Genomic DNA, 15,896 nt, shown 5'->3' with positions numbered 1-15,896 from the left:
CTTGAGGTCTCTTCCAACCTAGAAATTCTGTGATTCTGTGATTCTGTAAATAACTTCTTCTGTTAAAGGTTCTTTACATTTCTCCTCTTTTTCACTTGTGTTTTTGTCACTTGAAGCACTGTTGCAGAATTTGATTGCTTTTGTTTGTTTCTTGCTATTGAAGGCTCTCTATCTGGAATAATATTATTAAGAACTGATTATACGTGCAAGATCCAAACTAAGAAAAGAGCACATGCACTTACTCCCTGAATAAAATCCATGCATTTATTCTCTGAAATCAGGCAGCATCCATTCAGGAAACAGTTAAGCATCTTCTGTGGCTTCAGTTTTGAGACAGTAGTGGGAGAGTTTGAGACTTTGAAAGAGAAGCGACGTCCCCCCCAGCTTTACAGCAGGCACAGCCCCGTGCAAGGCGCCCACCAGGGCACAGCTGCCTTCCACTCGCTGATTCACCCCTAGCACACAGCCACGACACAAGTGGGATGTCAAACAAACGGTTCAAAATCCCTGCTTAAATATTTCTGGACAAGTCTGAGTACTGCTCTGAAAGTGGTGAGTTACCAGCAAGCCTGGCCGGCAGTCTGTTAATTTGGTTATTTAACAGGTTATTTAGGAACTTGGCCGGCATCTGACTGAGATGTGCCAATGTTTGGGACATCTCGCCCCTTCTCGCTCACATCGTTTTCAAGATGTGTCTGTTCCTTGTTCAAGAGCCACGGCTTCTCTTTATGATGCCCATTAAAAATGACAACGTACTACCCTATGAATACGTTTCAATTAGGAAGGGGGAAGCTAATAACTTTGCAGTGCTTTCTGAAGATCCAAACAACTGTTCTCATTTCACAGCTCACTGAGTCTTTAGAAGCAACAGAAAGTCCTGGAAATAAAATGGCAAAACTGATTAAACTGGCTCGGCCTTACAGCCATTAAATTTTTCTTATTCTCCAACATGAGAACAACCCACGTGGATGATCAGCTCAAAACGAGCAGATCTGACCAACTAAAAGAAATCTGTTTTCTATTTAACTCCTGAGCTGCTCTTTGTGTTAGAGCTAAAAGGGAGCTTACAGGTTGCAGACTCACGTCCCTCATTGCTGCCTATAGGCACTCTGTGTGTGTCGTGACTAGGACTTGCAGGCAGACCTACCTGCAAGCCTACCTGCTCTGTATGACAGCCCCCTGTGTGACAGGGCACCTGCAGACACAAAGCAGTTTGTCAGACACTGCTCTGCTCAGCAGCGCGTGCAGTCAGTCCAGGCTCTCTTGAATTTCCTCAAAGCTTCAGGCTCGCAGCAGAGTCAGTCCAGCCCCTTGGGAGGATGAACAGCCCTCTGCCCTGAAACACAGCCATGATGGCTGGGCCCTACCAGACACAAGAAAGAGATGGAACAAATCACTCGGCAATAAAGAGAGTGCATGAAGGACAAAGATTTGAGAACCCACTGTAGAATAGTACAACAAATAAAAGCCAGAAGCTGTTTTCCCTGACGCTGCTGTAAGGTCTGCAGACCCCTTATAGTTTCATTTTTATATTATTTTTTATTTTTATATTTTTTATTACAGAGGTTCAGTCCTTGTATGCGAACGTTTGCACAATTTCTCTTTCCGAGCTGTAAACTCATGCCTTCTCTCACGTTTTTTCTTCCACTAGCACTTGTAAAGAAAATAATTCCTCAGGAATATCTATCTTAATCCTCTTGGTCTGACAGTTTCTCGCAGTTCTGGAGCTCTATTTTAAACGCAGATGCTTCGCTAACTCACAGTCACTGCAGTTTTTTCAAGTTGACACACTGCTTATTTTTAAGAAGAAACACAGGAAATCAGCCCTTGAGTTTTGTTTATTTTTCCTTTAGCCCAGGGGTTTAATACGTTAAAATAAAGTAAGTGGGATGCAAGACATTGACAAGAAACTTGTTTGTGTTCAAAACTGAGCATTCGAAGTTCCAGAAAGCCTAAAGCCTACCCTGACAGTGTTTCTCTTCCTTTTTCTTCCCAAATTATAGTCAGGGAGTGAACACTAAAACAGCACCCAGAGCAAAGCTTGGGAAGGCCTCTTCATTTTATTTATTTATTTATTTATTTATTTATTATTATTATTATTTTGTTAGGAAACAGGCCTTACAAAAGGCTCTTAGGCCAGCAGGGTCCATTCCAGCTGCCCCAATGCAGCCTCGGCTCCTTCTGCCGCCCGCACTGGGCGCCCTCCCGGGAGCTGCGCCCTCCTGGCAGCACCCCACATCCCTGCTCCTGGGCAGCACCTGGCCAGGAGGAACCGGGCAGTGCCAGACACACGGCTTGAAAATGAGCAGCAGAGGTTAAAAATGAGCAGCAGAGGTTAAAAATGAGCAGCAGAGGTTAAAAATGAGCAGCAGAGGTGCTGCTCCAGCAGCAGATCCTCACCCGGGGCTGCAGCTGGTCCCACGCTCCTTGAGACCAGGGAAAGCCTGCTAGCAGCACGCAGGTGAGCCCATCTGGGGTGCCCTGCAGTGTCTGCGCAGCCAGGGAGCACCAGGGCAAAAGGAGTTTTGTCACCAGAATTGCTCCTCACCTCCTCAAGTAGCAAAAAAAAAAATACTACTACTAATAATAATAAAAAAAAGATGTGCTTCTAATACAACAAGGCTTATTTTAGACTAGCACAGAATTACAGTTCACGTTATACCAAACGTTTGGCTTGCATTGATGGAGCTGGCACACACACACGGCCCAGCACAGGACAGCAGCCTGCCAGACATCCAATGCCAGCAATGGGTGCCAGCAGTGGGTGCCAGCACAGCACCTCCCTTTAGCCCATACACACCGGGTTTGCGGGTTAGTTTGCAGGGACCCCTGAGCACAAGCAGCACAAGAGGCGAGGTGCAGTGCCACACTTGGAGCGCTGCTTCCCTCCATGCAAACGGAGCACCAGAGGTCTGCACACCAAGCTGGAGCACTAACACCACCTCCTTCAGCCACCGAGGAGCTTCCCAAAGTGAATTGCCTGTGGAATGCACAGGATCTGTGTTAATTTGGGGGCGAAACTCCTCAGTGCAGCCACTAAACACAAACCCACTACTGTACCGTGTGGCTCTGTCAGCTGAATTAAGGACAGCAGGAGGAGACAGCCAGACTTGGACTCAGGAATGCAGTCAGCAGGGTTTAGCCTGCTTTCTGCCTTGACTCCTGAATCAGGCAGCCCCCAAATCACTCCTACAATTTCGCATTAAAAGCATGGCTCCTGCTTGAGCCAGAGCAAGCATCTTGGAAATATCCAGGCTGGTTTTCCAAGCATCGAATGAGGACAGAGAAGTCCAGGAAACCAGGACATGTTTTAGCTGGAAATAACTTTTGTTCAGAGGGCTTTTTTCCAAACTTCAAACGCCATTCTTCAGATTTTGCTACATCATTTCTCAAATATTAAAAAGTGACTACAATCATAAATCTTTCCAATCTAAATGATGCGAGCAGGCTTCATCTTACTTAGCTGTAAATGTCTAACTCAGTTATCTCGATCAAAGTTACCTCTGTGTGCTCTCTTCCACATCAGTAATAAAAAAAGGTAATTTGGGAGGAGATTCATCTGTAAACTCCAGACAGCTTGAACTCTCTGAACATGCCAGCTTCCAATTTTTTACCAAAAGCAAGCCTGAAAGACCAGCTTACGCTGAAGCAGCTGTAATGAACTGTTGAGATTTGGGGTGCACAGAAATCATCTCCCGCTGCTGCCCAAGTTTCCTCTGTCTTCCCAGGTGAAAGTTAAGGAATACTGGGCAAAGGTCAAAAAGGTTCACTGATGCTCGTTATTTATTCTGGATACGTATCACCATGTCCATTTGTTGCTTCCTGATGAACTAAAAAAGCCCCAAACTGGTTGTGCGTTTTAACTTCTTGCTGGATTTGGCAGCTGCGGGGAGCTTTGGCTGCTGCAGCAACCCTCCATTGGAAGGCTCCCTGCAGGGGCCCTTCCTTTGGCGTGGGTGACACGGTGACACGTGCAGTTTGGCACTTCCTGGCAGCTCCCATCCACCAGCAGCCCTCAGCAGTTTCCACCTTGTTCTGTGTTAGTCACCGATACTTTCGGCAAGTAACCTGCAACTTTGGGAACACAACCGAACCCCAGGGGTGAACTCTCGTGGCCCTACAGGAAGGAACAAGCCAAGCCCTGAAGCTCGCTGGGGACCCGTGCTCATTGCAGCCCTGCTGCAGGTCTCATACAGCTGGAGAACAAGGAGCCAGGTAGCCTCCATAAAAAAACGTGATATACACTCGCCCACACACATACCCACCCACGCACACAAGCACACGAACATTCACGAGGCCCCGATCTGCTTTTCCTCTCCCACGCCCCACACATCCCAGTTCCTGCTGCCCCCAGCTCCTCGCTGCCCGTGTCCTGCAGGACCCCCCAGCCCTTGCCCTGCCCTCCTGCCACCTTCCCCAGGACGCACAGAGGGGACGATTGCTATAGGGCGTTGGTTTGGAACTTCTTTAAAACGTTTCCTAAGACATCTAGTCAGTTTTAAGTCAATTCTTCCAATCTTACCCAATGGACCCCAATGGATTTCTAAACTATAAGGCAGCACAAAAAGAGTAGGAGAGCAGCTTAAGACAACCCCACGGGGATGTGGGATGTGTGGTAAAGGGTCCTGGTGCATGAGAAAGCTCGGTCCCTCCAGCTGTGGTTGGTCTCAGCATTGTAGCTTCCTGGTTTCGGCAATTAATCTGAAAAAGGACAGCACTTTCATACCTTACCATGTATGGTTACAGCAAGCCTCACAACAGGGGAACTGAGTGCCGAGTTCAGCCACAGCAATGCAAAACCAGAGAAGTACGGGGAAAAAAAAAACAAACCAGCAACCCCCCACAAAACCCCTTTCAGCCCGCAGCTGCACAGCTTTATCTCGCCCTGAAAAGGCCTTATACCTGGTCTGTCATGTAACAGAAGGGTTTTTCATCACAGAAAGCAGCATTTCATCAGAAACAGTAAGTATACTTTTAAAACAACTCGTTTTCCTTCTGAGCATGCAGTAGCTTTGGTTTTTGAAAATGGTTTTGGAAGCAACAGTCCTAAATGCCCAGCACTGCAGAGGAAACCCACACAACTTTCGGGTAGCATACGGGCTAAGTTGTTCTCTCTTCTGTAACTGCATGCAGTTTGATAACTCTCCATCATTACTAGCAAAGGTAACGGTGGTATTTTTGCAAAACCCAGAGCCTTAGGAGTCCGCAGCTGCAGGGGATCTCCACTCCCAGGAGCTTCATGGCTTTGGGTGCTCAGTGCTCCGCGGCACTCCCTTAGGGGCTGTGCTCGTCTCACCTCTGGGGCAAGTGGGAGAGGAACCACCTGAACTCAGGGCTGGCTTCTTTGAAACCCCCTCAAACTGAATAATTTTGTACAGTCCTGTGCTACACAGAAACCCAAAGAGATACCCAGAAAGATTTCCGAAGTACTGAACTTTTTAGTTTTTAAAAGGACCACCAGGTTTCAAAGCTAACATACATACAGTCTTAAACTGCACAGGTTTTTAAACAAAAAGCTAGCTTACTTCACACTGGTGTCATATCAGGTAAACAGCTCTTAAATAAAGCAAATGGATGCTGCATATTTCATAAAATGGGTGTAATTGTGTCATGTTACACAGGCATAATACTGATTCTTCAGGTTTCCAAGACAGCTGCACGAGCACACTGTAGAATCAGCTTTTCTGTGCACATTTGCACTGAGGCTCAACATCACCTTACTCCGCATGCAGTATTGGTGGTCCCAGAGGTGCAGAACACAAAGTTACAGGTCTCTTATTTTGCAGTGACCAAAATTGGTGCTCTCAGGTCCCAGCATCACTGGGGAAAAAACCCGTTAGCAGCAAGAAATAGTTGTAAATGCTAAAACAGGAGATGGGGCAGGGAAGGAAGAACCAAGTGCCAGGGCAAATGCAGTTCTGACTTCATTTCTGGGATGTGAGAAGTGTTTTTTTGGGTGTAAATGGTGGGGCAGGAGAAGACAAAAGGGTAAGGACAGGACTGAAACCAAGAAAGAAGAATCCAAACAGCTAAAAACATCCACGGAAACAAATAAGCACATACAGCTGATGAGACTAATTCTACTAAGAGACACAGGTAAATACATGAACTGCGTGGCTCTGCCACGGCAGAAGAACCAGTAAAGAGCTTATATTTTTAGGCCTAAAAACTGCAGTTGCCTTCTGGTTTCCACATGAGGTACTTGGCCAATACACTGGCAAAGCACACGCTGTTCTTACGCAGCCAGCAACACCAGCAGCCCTTGTCCTGTTGGCACGAGGTGCTTGGAGAACAGATCAGATGACCATGGAGTTGGCACGATATGAGAAGGTGAATGGCAATTTTGTGTTCAGAGGCAGTGGAGGCCAAAGGGTTTGAGCCTGTTTAAAACCTCCTCTTGTTTTAGTGGCAGATGACTTGCACTGCTGTTCTTGGTGTGATGGGGCATCGCTCACTGCTCAGCTGAAAGCAGAGAAGTGCTTGCTGGCACTTCACCAGATGGCGTGGGATAAAGCAGCTCAAACAAATGACTGTCTCCCAGTTAATGTTTATTCCCACCTTACATTTGAGAGAAGGGTTCAGCACTTCCTTCTGCTTGAGGGAGAGGCAGGAGAGAGGCGGGCATTCAGAGCCACAACCCCCTGGCTACCTCTGCACCCAGGTGCACAGCAGCCTGGGGTAGCCCAGAGCTCCCACCCCAGCGGTCGCAGCACTGGCAGCTCCTCTGGAGCTGGGAGGAGGCAGGGGCTTCCCCCGAGCCTCCCACACAGCTGCTAATCTGAGCAGGGACCTCGGCTCCAAACCTGAGCAGATGGCATCCTTCGGATCAGCACCAGCAGCTGTCAGTGCCGTGATTATACACTGGAATTGCACAGCTAATGTACTGTATAATTTAACGGGACTGAGGGAGAAAGATTAGGGAGAAGGCAAGTTCTGAAAAGATTTGGAGCTTCTATCTTCCCAATAATTATGGAGGCACCCTGCAATCTTCAGTGCAAAAGATACATTTATATTTGCTCTTGAAAGACAGACTGAAATCTCCATTACGTGCTCCAACATCTTCTAATTCAAATACGCTCACAGACAGCATGGGCCCATCGAGGCTTCAGCAGCGCTTCCGTTCTCAAATGCTTGATGATTTTGTTTGAGGAAACGTTTAGTGAGCTCTTTCAATACTCGTCCTAACATACAGTGATGGGGCTCGGAGGCGGAAGAGAATAATTTTTAGTCCAAAAAAATTCACCTTTTGAACACTGAGGCAACTCCACACACACACCATGCATGTGCATGCAGGAGCCGAGCGTCTTTAGAACCAAAGCAAGCTGGGCTTTGAGCACAACGTAAGAATATCTGTACCCCAAAGGAGGTAAAAAACACACACCGCGTTTACTTCAGTAACTTCCCAAGTTTTATTCCATGAATTTCCTCTAAAATAGCTCTGCACACAGACAGAGTAGTGCTACAGGTTGTGCTGGTTTCCTCCCTGCTCTTTGCAGCTCCGAAAGCCCAGCAGGCAGCACGTACCTCGGTTCTCAGGACCACAGTCGCAGTTCACCTGGTCTAATGGCACCACAGCGATGTCAGCACCTCTGATTTACACTGCCTTGAGACCCAGGCTATTCAGTTCGGTGTTTATAGACGCACTCGGATATTTTTAGAGCAGTCTTTGTTAACATTCTCTGCATAATTAATGTGCCGTTGTTCTCTAGGGGCAGAGCAGGCATCTCAGGAGCTGGGCAGGAGTGGCCACGTGAGCACCCGGTGCCAGGACAGAGAATGCCACCGTGCCCTGTGCTGGGCAGACGCCTTCCCCTCTTCTGAACCGCACCCATTTTCACATCCAGGGGGCTCTCTCAGACCCCCTAAAGAGGGGGTCTGGCAGTTCGAAATGACTAGGAAGGACGAGCCTAATGGTACACCAGCTGTGTATGTGTCTGACATTCAAGCAGACCAATGGGGCAATTGCACCCCTTATTAATTCTTTGGCTAGTAGTCCCCTAGTTCTTATGTGCCACGTAACAAGGGGGCTGACGATCCCATATTCCTCGCCCTAAGCAGGACAGCTAAGCGAACACGGTGGCTCAGCTAAAACTTGGCTGTTGGCAGTGCCAGAGCAGGGCAAGTTCTCCTCAAGTCGTACTGGCAGTACCAATTCTTCACTTGGTCCTTTTCCAAGAGGACTGATTAACAATTAATCATCCTCACGGCATGGAAGGATTTCTTGCTAACGCAGCAGGTTGTCAGGTGTCTATCACCAGCTCCCCGCTGCAGCAGGAGGAACCAGAGCTCAGCTATTGTCTGGTATCACGGCCCGTGACATTCCTCCCCATTTACAGTGGCCCAATATTGTAAATACTCTGAAAATTCACAGCGGACCTTGAGATGTTACTCATGGCAGAATTAAATATGGACTGGGCCCAAACTCACTATTCCAGTAACAGCACTTTTTGTTCCCAGTGACACCTCAGGACAGCCTTGTCACTTCGATGTTATGTACTAGCAACTTGATTTATAAAAACCACCCCTGGAGCTGAAATCCTGAAAGCGCACCAGTTACTGCACAAAGCTGTGCACCATGGTCCTGCACATGAGAACAGGACTGAAACCTGCTGTGGAATGTGTAACACTTTCCTTTTCTCCTCCTGTTATTTCACTTCTTCACCCCACCCCCCAAACAAACAAACACACACACTCATCTTGTCAGTCTCTTTCATTTTCCCTGCCTACGGCTTGCAAAGTGTTTTTATTAAAAACCCAAAGCCACAAACCTTTGGTTACAGCTGTCGGCTTGACATAGTTCCTGGAGGTGGGCTGAACTCTAGGACTGTTATGTCCTACCTATTTGTAAGCCCTATACATCAGCTGTAGTGATTTAATAGGATATGGATTCACAGCAAGTATTTTCAGGACCTCTCCAGCAATGTCAAAATGACCTTGCTGATGCTTTGATGTTTTACCAGGGGAGCAGCCCAGGAGCTCCGTGCTGCACCACCGCCACTGCAGGGTTTACGCACATCCACGAACGGCAGCAGCCGTGCCCCCATGCCTGTGGGGGACAGCAGCACTTGTAATGCTGCGTTCTCTGATCCTGGGCACCTGGGCAGGGGCATCATACCACTTGTGTCAAGAACAACAAAGCTTTTCTCCACAATCTGATCGGATAGCATGTTTTAAGCAGCCCCACATGGCCAAGGCCAAACTATAGACATGAGAAAGACGTTTTTAACTACTTCAGCTCTCTTGGAATAAGTAAACCATGTTTCGGACTAATACTGAAGACAGAGTATAGCAAGGATTCAGCTGTGGGAGGATTTTCCCTTCATGCAGCCTCCACCAATACACAACACAGTGCCTCTTACTTCAGAGGAGCAGCAGCATAAACCAGCCCAAATCAAGGCTGAGGACAATTCAGCTGTTAAAACTCTTCCCTGGAAGCAATGGGGTTTTCCAGCCCCACCTTCTAGCCTTCCCTCCCTGCTCCCTCATCCCCTGCTTTATTAAACAGTATATGATAAATACCAGAAAGTTAAAAAAAGAAAAAAAAAATTCTTGTAAAAACAATGAAAGAAGCATTCTGGGTTGTGCAAAAATTGGATATGTCAGGGATATTTCAGAAAGTTATTATTCAACTGTGTTACCTGTAGCTAATCCTAATAATGATTTGCCCTTTTTTCTTTTCTTAAAAACCAGGATTGGAGACATTTCAGGTTTCTGAACAGTAAGTCATGTTGGGAAAAAAGTTGGTGACCGCACAGAAGCGAGGGGAGACGAGAGCCCTGTGCCTAGGGCTGGGGATGGTCGCGTGCTCCATGATGATGTACTTCTTCATTGGGATCACCATTGTGCCATTCTACACTAAAAGGTAGTAAGTCACTTGATTGGGAGTACAAGGCCAATTCTTTTTTGCTGTCTGCAAATACAATGATAAAACAGTGCCAAAATTTACGTTAGTACACTCTACAATGAATAAATGTTATAGTCTTGATGAGCTCACAAGAAGGGAAGATGGAAGAGAAGAGCAGAGTGAGCCAATAACAGAGGCGTGACCCTTTCCTACTTTCAGAACCTCACTTTCCAACACAGAATGCACAACAGACAACAACTGTCAGGACTCCTGCTCAGCCACCCTGTGGCAGCCCTTCTCCAGGGCAGCCATCAGTTTGGGGCGGGCAGAGCTCACCACACTGGTGCTGAGCAGCCTCAAACTCTGCCGGTGCCAACCCATGGCTGGCCCCTACAGACACACCTCCAGCACACGACCCACAATGGGCGCTGGCAAAGCATTTCAAAGCAATACCTTTTGTTTTGTCTTTGTAGTGTCTGGACAACAGAAACCGTGTGCAAGGTGCTCAGAGCCACCATCGAGGACAAAGTCCTCTGCCCAAACAGCAAGGGCTCGGAGGATGAGGGTGTCTGTCACTACCCTTGTCTCCAGGTGTGGGTTAATCTGACGGCCTCGGGACAGGAGGTCATGCTCTATCAGACTGAAGATACACTGGAAAGAAACTCTAAGGTACTGGAGCACGTTCCCTTATCACTCCCAGCTGCTGTTCAGCACCTCCCATAGCTGCAGTTTAATTTTGAGCACATGCAGTATTGGCTTCCACTAACATCACTCAAACCTGCAGATCTCTAGGTTTGGGATATGTACACGCTGGCAGGCAACGGGGAAGCAGGGCACATGGGTTATGGACACAGGCAGGCCAAGACAACCTTTGGGGATGCTAGCCAGGCAACAGAAGATTTTGTCAGCACCAGCATGCTTGTTTTAATCCACGTGACTTTACTTACAAACCCTGTGTGAGAGTATCCATTACAACAAAGCATTCTGATTTCTTATTCCAGTGCTCCTACGTGCCAGGCAACTCTGAGAACCCCAAAGAGGTTCAAGCACGAATAGAAACCATTGCAAACAATTTCAAAAAATACCAGACTTTCCCATGCTACTATGACCCCGGAGGAACACAGACCAATGTCATTTTGAGCAGAATTTACCCCCCCAGAGGTCTCATCTTCACTTTCCTTTGGCCCACGCTCATGTTCACTGGTGGATGTCTGATTATCATCCTGGTAAAGATCAGCCAGTACGTTTCTGTTCTTTCTGCTTGGCAGTAGAAAATAAATATCTGGCTCAGACTGTTGCTAGATATTAAAGTGCCTTTGTTCTGTCTGTCTCTACTTGCAATTTGTGACTTCTCAATATAGCAGGTGTCAATAGAAGGGCAGGCTGCCTCCAAGAACTGAATGATGCTCACCGTGGATGCCCGCCTAGCACAATGATATTTTGTGTTAAAGGCGTGTTTGTTTCTAGCACCCAGACTCTTTGTAATGCTCCGATGCACGTATAGACATGTTTCCTCTTCTTGGAAAATAACTTCCAGCCAATTTCTGAATTGCTGCCAGACACAGGAGGAACACAAGCTGCATCCTGCCTGCTGTATTTGCCTGGCACTTGGGTCACCACTAACACAAGCCTTGGGATCAGACAGTTCATGAACTAGGCAGTAGCTATCATTCACATGAACATTTCAGGCACAGATACAAATTTAAATTCATGAAACTGTGGTTGGAAAAAAAAAAGTTATTCTCATTAATGTGCTCCAATTTCTCTATTGTGCATTGTAAAAAAACAACACGCAGGAGGGCTGATGTTAACCCATTACGTGCATTTTACAACATTGTTATGGGAACTGCGTTCTGTATTATCAGAACTCGCTTTTCATTGTGATCAGCAATTCAAAATTAGACCAGGATGGCACAAAAGAGCAATTAACATCAGCAATGCTCATTCAACACTCGGAACCTGGATGGTTATCTACTAGAAATCTCCACAGGGAAAAATGACCTGCTCTTTAAGATTGAGACTGTAAGAGCGGGAGTGCGCATTGTAAAAGCATCAAATTGTAAAAGGGGGAGTATGCACTGTAAAAACAAACAGAGGAGGAAAATTATCTCCACAACAAGGAGGAAAGCACTTACATCCCCATACAGCACTATAGTGAAATGCATCTGAAGCATTGAATGCAGGGAAGTGCAAATGCATCTGAAGCACTGAGTGCAGGGAAGTGAAATGCATCTGAAGCACTGAATGCAGGGAAGTGCAGTGCAAGTGAAGTGAAGTGCAGATGCATAGTGAAATGCATCTGAATGCAGGGAAGGCAGCAGAGCAACTTACACACGTGAAGGTGCTTTGAGTGACCAAAAGCCAGTGAGGTGGGAAGAGGAAAAGATCCTGCCCTGTCAGTCCACCTGATGCTGAGGCAAACACTTAAAATCTGGCAAGCAAACAGGGAAGATAGGTGTTAAAGCTAACGTGCTGTTCTGGTACAAATGGAGGTGAACAAACTCACTGTAAAAAGACTGAGAGATTTATATAACAGCTTCTTCCACAGCTTTACTTCAAATGTCCTTTTCAGCAGCTAAAAAGTCTCCTCCACCTGCAAATTAGAAGGTGCTCATGTCTCCTCTACACTGGCTCAGCACAGCCCCTGCCCCAGCTTGTTGCCCTCTCTGCTGGGTGGCGCAGAATGAAGGCTGGATGCTGCTGTTCCCAGCAGTGGTCCCTATTCCCCATGTCCCCAGGGTCTGGGTGACTCTGTGATGCTCAGGAGGTGGTGACCTGTCTCCAAGCAGCTGGTGCTCCTGATCTCACTGAGCTCAGTGGGAAGAGCAATGGCACAGAGCTACTGCTGCAGCTCCTCCTGCTGCAGCTCCTGCCCAGGAGCCCCGTCCTCCTCCCATTGCTGCCCATGGCCTCCCCTGGCAGCACCAGGGGAAAATCCAGAGTGCAAGCCATGTTTCCAGGTCCACCCCTACTGAAAATAAAACTATTACATGAAAACATTTCCTACGTGTACACAATGCAAGTACATGATGAAAAATACTGCACAAAGAACCCCCCTCACTTCTTCCTTCAGTCAGGTGCCAGCTCCTGTTTGGGCAGGAGATATTCTGAGAACAGCTGCACAGGGGAAAAACACACACACCAATCTGGAAACTCCAAATCCATACAAAAAGGAGGGATTTCAATGCAGGAAGGCAAAAACTCCAATGCAGAAAACAAACAAGTCTATAGGCATACAGGCACTGCAGAAGCCTCCTATTATTTAAGCAACACATCACCCATGCATAGCTCTGCTTAATGAGAAGCAGTCACAGAGCCCTTGCCTTCACGTGGTCTCAGAGTAGAAAAGCATTTTAGCAGTGTGCCAGGTTACTGAATTACTCTGGATTTTTTCTAAGCATCTTCCTATTCACTGTCCATCTGCTGAGTTGTAACTCACTAGAGTGAATTTTGAGAGAACTCTATAAGCCTCCTACAGCAGCACGCAAGGAAGCTCTAAAGCCTGTAGGCTTTGCTTTGCTTTAATGTTATTGGATTACACTGGCGAGTCTGCTACACGTCTGAAAAAAACAAACAAAAAAAAAACACTATTCTGAGAGGGAGCAAAACACTTCCTATGAAGTGCTTCAATCCAAGCTGGAAGCAGGGCCTGGTCCCATGAGATGGCTGTGCACCACAAAACCACAGAGCTGCTTACTGCCCCTTAGCCCAGTGTGAATGCTTCCAATGGAGGCTCACAGCACCTGAACCACCACCGTACTTGGGAATTATTTCAGACGTTCTTCGCAAACTCAGGAGAACAAAGGGAACATGAAAACTGCTGTTTGCTCAGCAGCTCCTTTCTTTTTACCCCCCTAAAGTAATTGTGAATTGTAAAAATGCTGTGAAAGCACTTGTGGGTTGCTTGGGGGTGGTTTTAGTTCTCCTGGAGCAAGGTTTCGTTTACACCACCTCTGTAAGACTTAAGCGTCAGCTTTGATAAATACAACTTATACTGGGGAGCTGCTAAATTAGATGTTTTTTCTCCTTGTTGACCCCAATTCTCCAAACCCTCAAGAGCATTAATAAAAGGAAAAGAAAAAAAAAAGCTAGTGAAAACCAGATAAAGAGAGGTGACTACTCAACCTCCAAGGAGAATAGCCAAGCACAGATTAAACGAAGAGGCAATTTATTATCGTTCTCTACTTGAACAAGTAGCAATGAAAAGAAATATTGTCAAAGTTGAAGGACTGACAAACTGTTCTTTCAAAGCTTCCTAAAAATATCTATACACCTCTTAAACAAATACAAGTCGTCTCATTACACCCAACACTTCAGTCCCTAGAGGTGTCTTATGACACTTGCAGAGAAATTAAGCTGTCATACAGGCAAAAACATTCACACACTGCCATACCCAAACCAGCACAGGTATGTTCCTTTTGTATGTTCCTTGGATCACATGTCTCTACCTATCATCAGTCCAAAGGTCTCATGTTTTATTCGCACACCCCTTACATAAAAGCAGAAACACTTCTCCTGTGAAGCATTATGTGCCTGGAGATATACATTAAAAGAAGCTTTAAAGCAGTTGTATTATAAATATATCTGTTATTTTATGGATATAAAATGGGATTAATACTGTTATACTTTATATTGGTGTATCTACATGCCTGTGTCAGTATATCTCAAAAAAAGGAAGGACCAGAAGGACTGAGCACACTAACACAGCCTACTGGTCACCTAATGCTAATTTTGATTGTTGAAACGGGTTTTGAGAGAAGCTCAGAACACTACCCAGAACATCCATCAATAAAATAAAAATAATTACTCATAAACCTATGAAACAAGAATCAGTTAAAAGGATTTTAATTATCTCCAAAGGAACATAAATAATACACTTCAACACAGCAAGGTGGTTCAAAGCCACAACACAGAAGTTATGAAGGCCTTTTGGATCCCTAAGGGCTTGTGCAGGTGAAGGAGTGGCCATCGGCACATGGGCTAAGGCCCTGGAGCCGAGCTGTAACACACCTGCCTGCTTCCAGGCGGTCTTCCCTCACTTCCAAAGTGAGGTCCTCTCTAGGCTGGCTGTTGCTGTGCCTCAGGATGCATGGGACTATCTGCAGAGAGCTCCTCAGCTCAAACCTTGCCTGTCTTCTTCCCCACACAAAGTTTGTGGTGGAACAGTTTTAGACCTCCATCTACAAGAAATATGAACACAGCCGAACAGCTGAACAGAACACCAGGGCATCCGTAACTTCTCAGAGGGCACAGAAAGAGGGAAGCATCAGCTTGAAGAACATATCTTAAGTTAGCACACTATTTTTATGTATGCAGCTTGAATGCCCTTTAGAAGTTTTATACTCATCCTTCTGGTTTCTGGAGATGATCGTATGCCATACCTCTGCTGCCTAGTTGCTGTGGCACCTTGTATACCAAAGTCCTGTTCAAAAATGCAAAAGACCTGGGGGCCCCTGACTGTCCACAGCCAAGTTAAAACAGAATGCATGTATTTAATTCATTAATTATAGGCTAAATCAATCACTAGTTATGCTAAACAACCAATATTAGCCCAAATCTCGTTCTCTGGCAAGGAGCACCATTATCCCTCATAGCCTAAGTAGACAAATGTTCTCTTTGTATCAAAGACAGCAATTATTTCCACAAGGAATGTTATAATCCTCAAAAAGCAGGCCTTTCACTTATTCTATGCAGATTGTCAGATGCAGGACAAATAAACAAGTATAAACGCAAATCAATTCGGCACTCATGTAGCTTCCAAGTTCCAAAGGTGTTCTTTAAGTGTTTCCACTAAGTAAAACCCCAAACATGAGGTGACTGCTGCAGCAAACTCAACGGCACACTGGTCGGTGGCTGCTCCACTCTGCCAACAGGTTACAACAGGGCAGGTTTCCCAGCTCCACCCACAGGCAGGACACTGCATGAAGCAGGGTAGGGGGAGATGTCCTACACTGCCACCAGAAGCTTTAGCCTGCCTTTCCACAGATATCAATCTGAGAAGTCTCACAGAATCACAGAATCACAGAATTTCTAGGTTGGAAGAGACCTCAAG

The 15,896-nt window shown here is 46.3% G+C and overlaps 2 protein-coding genes across 3 annotated transcripts in view; one reads left to right on the top strand and one right to left on the bottom strand.

Moving 5' to 3' along the window:
- The window catches only part of KCNIP1 (potassium voltage-gated channel interacting protein 1), a 376,470-nt gene that overhangs the window by 333,068 nt on the left and 27,506 nt on the right, over positions 1–15,896 (bottom strand). The gene's annotated exons all lie outside the window — the stretch shown is intronic.
- On the top strand, positions 4,779–11,159 carry KCNMB1 (potassium calcium-activated channel subfamily M regulatory beta subunit 1). Of its 2 annotated transcripts, XM_035338450.1 has the most exons (5): positions 4,779–4,962; positions 8,179–8,288; positions 9,688–9,862; positions 10,318–10,513; positions 10,846–11,159. In XM_035338450.1, exons 3-5 carry the CDS (start codon positions 9,726–9,728, stop codon positions 11,113–11,115), a joined length of 603 nt encoding a protein of 200 aa, XP_035194341.1. In that variant the 5' UTR covers positions 4,779–4,962; positions 8,179–8,288; positions 9,688–9,725; the 3' UTR covers positions 11,116–11,159. The 2 variants fall into 2 exon arrangements, with proteins under 2 accessions (XP_035194341.1, XP_035194340.1); XM_035338449.1 differs by lacking the exon at positions 8,179–8,288 and having other exon boundaries at positions 9,691–9,862.

This window comes from Oxyura jamaicensis, chromosome 13, assembly GCF_011077185.1.
Source record: "Oxyura jamaicensis isolate SHBP4307 breed ruddy duck chromosome 13, BPBGC_Ojam_1.0, whole genome shotgun sequence".
In the NCBI taxonomy this organism is placed as follows: Eukaryota; Metazoa; Chordata; class Aves; order Anseriformes; family Anatidae; genus Oxyura; species Oxyura jamaicensis.
The sequence above is the reverse complement of the archived record's forward strand: the minus strand, read 5'-3'. Positions and strand labels throughout refer to the sequence as shown.

Bases quoted from the DNA above. Each gene is read 5' to 3' on its own strand.
- KCNMB1 (XM_035338449.1), top strand. From the start codon at position 9,726: ATGTTGGGAAAAAAGTTGGTGACCGCACAGAAGCGAGGGGAGACGAGA. The intron at 9,863-10,317 runs GTAGTAAGTCAC...TTGTCTTTGTAG, and splicing joins GTGCCATTCTACACTAAAAG to TGTCTGGACAACAGAAACCG. The intron at 10,514-10,845 runs GTACTGGAGCAC...TTCTTATTCCAG, and splicing joins CACTGGAAAGAAACTCTAAG to TGCTCCTACGTGCCAGGCAA.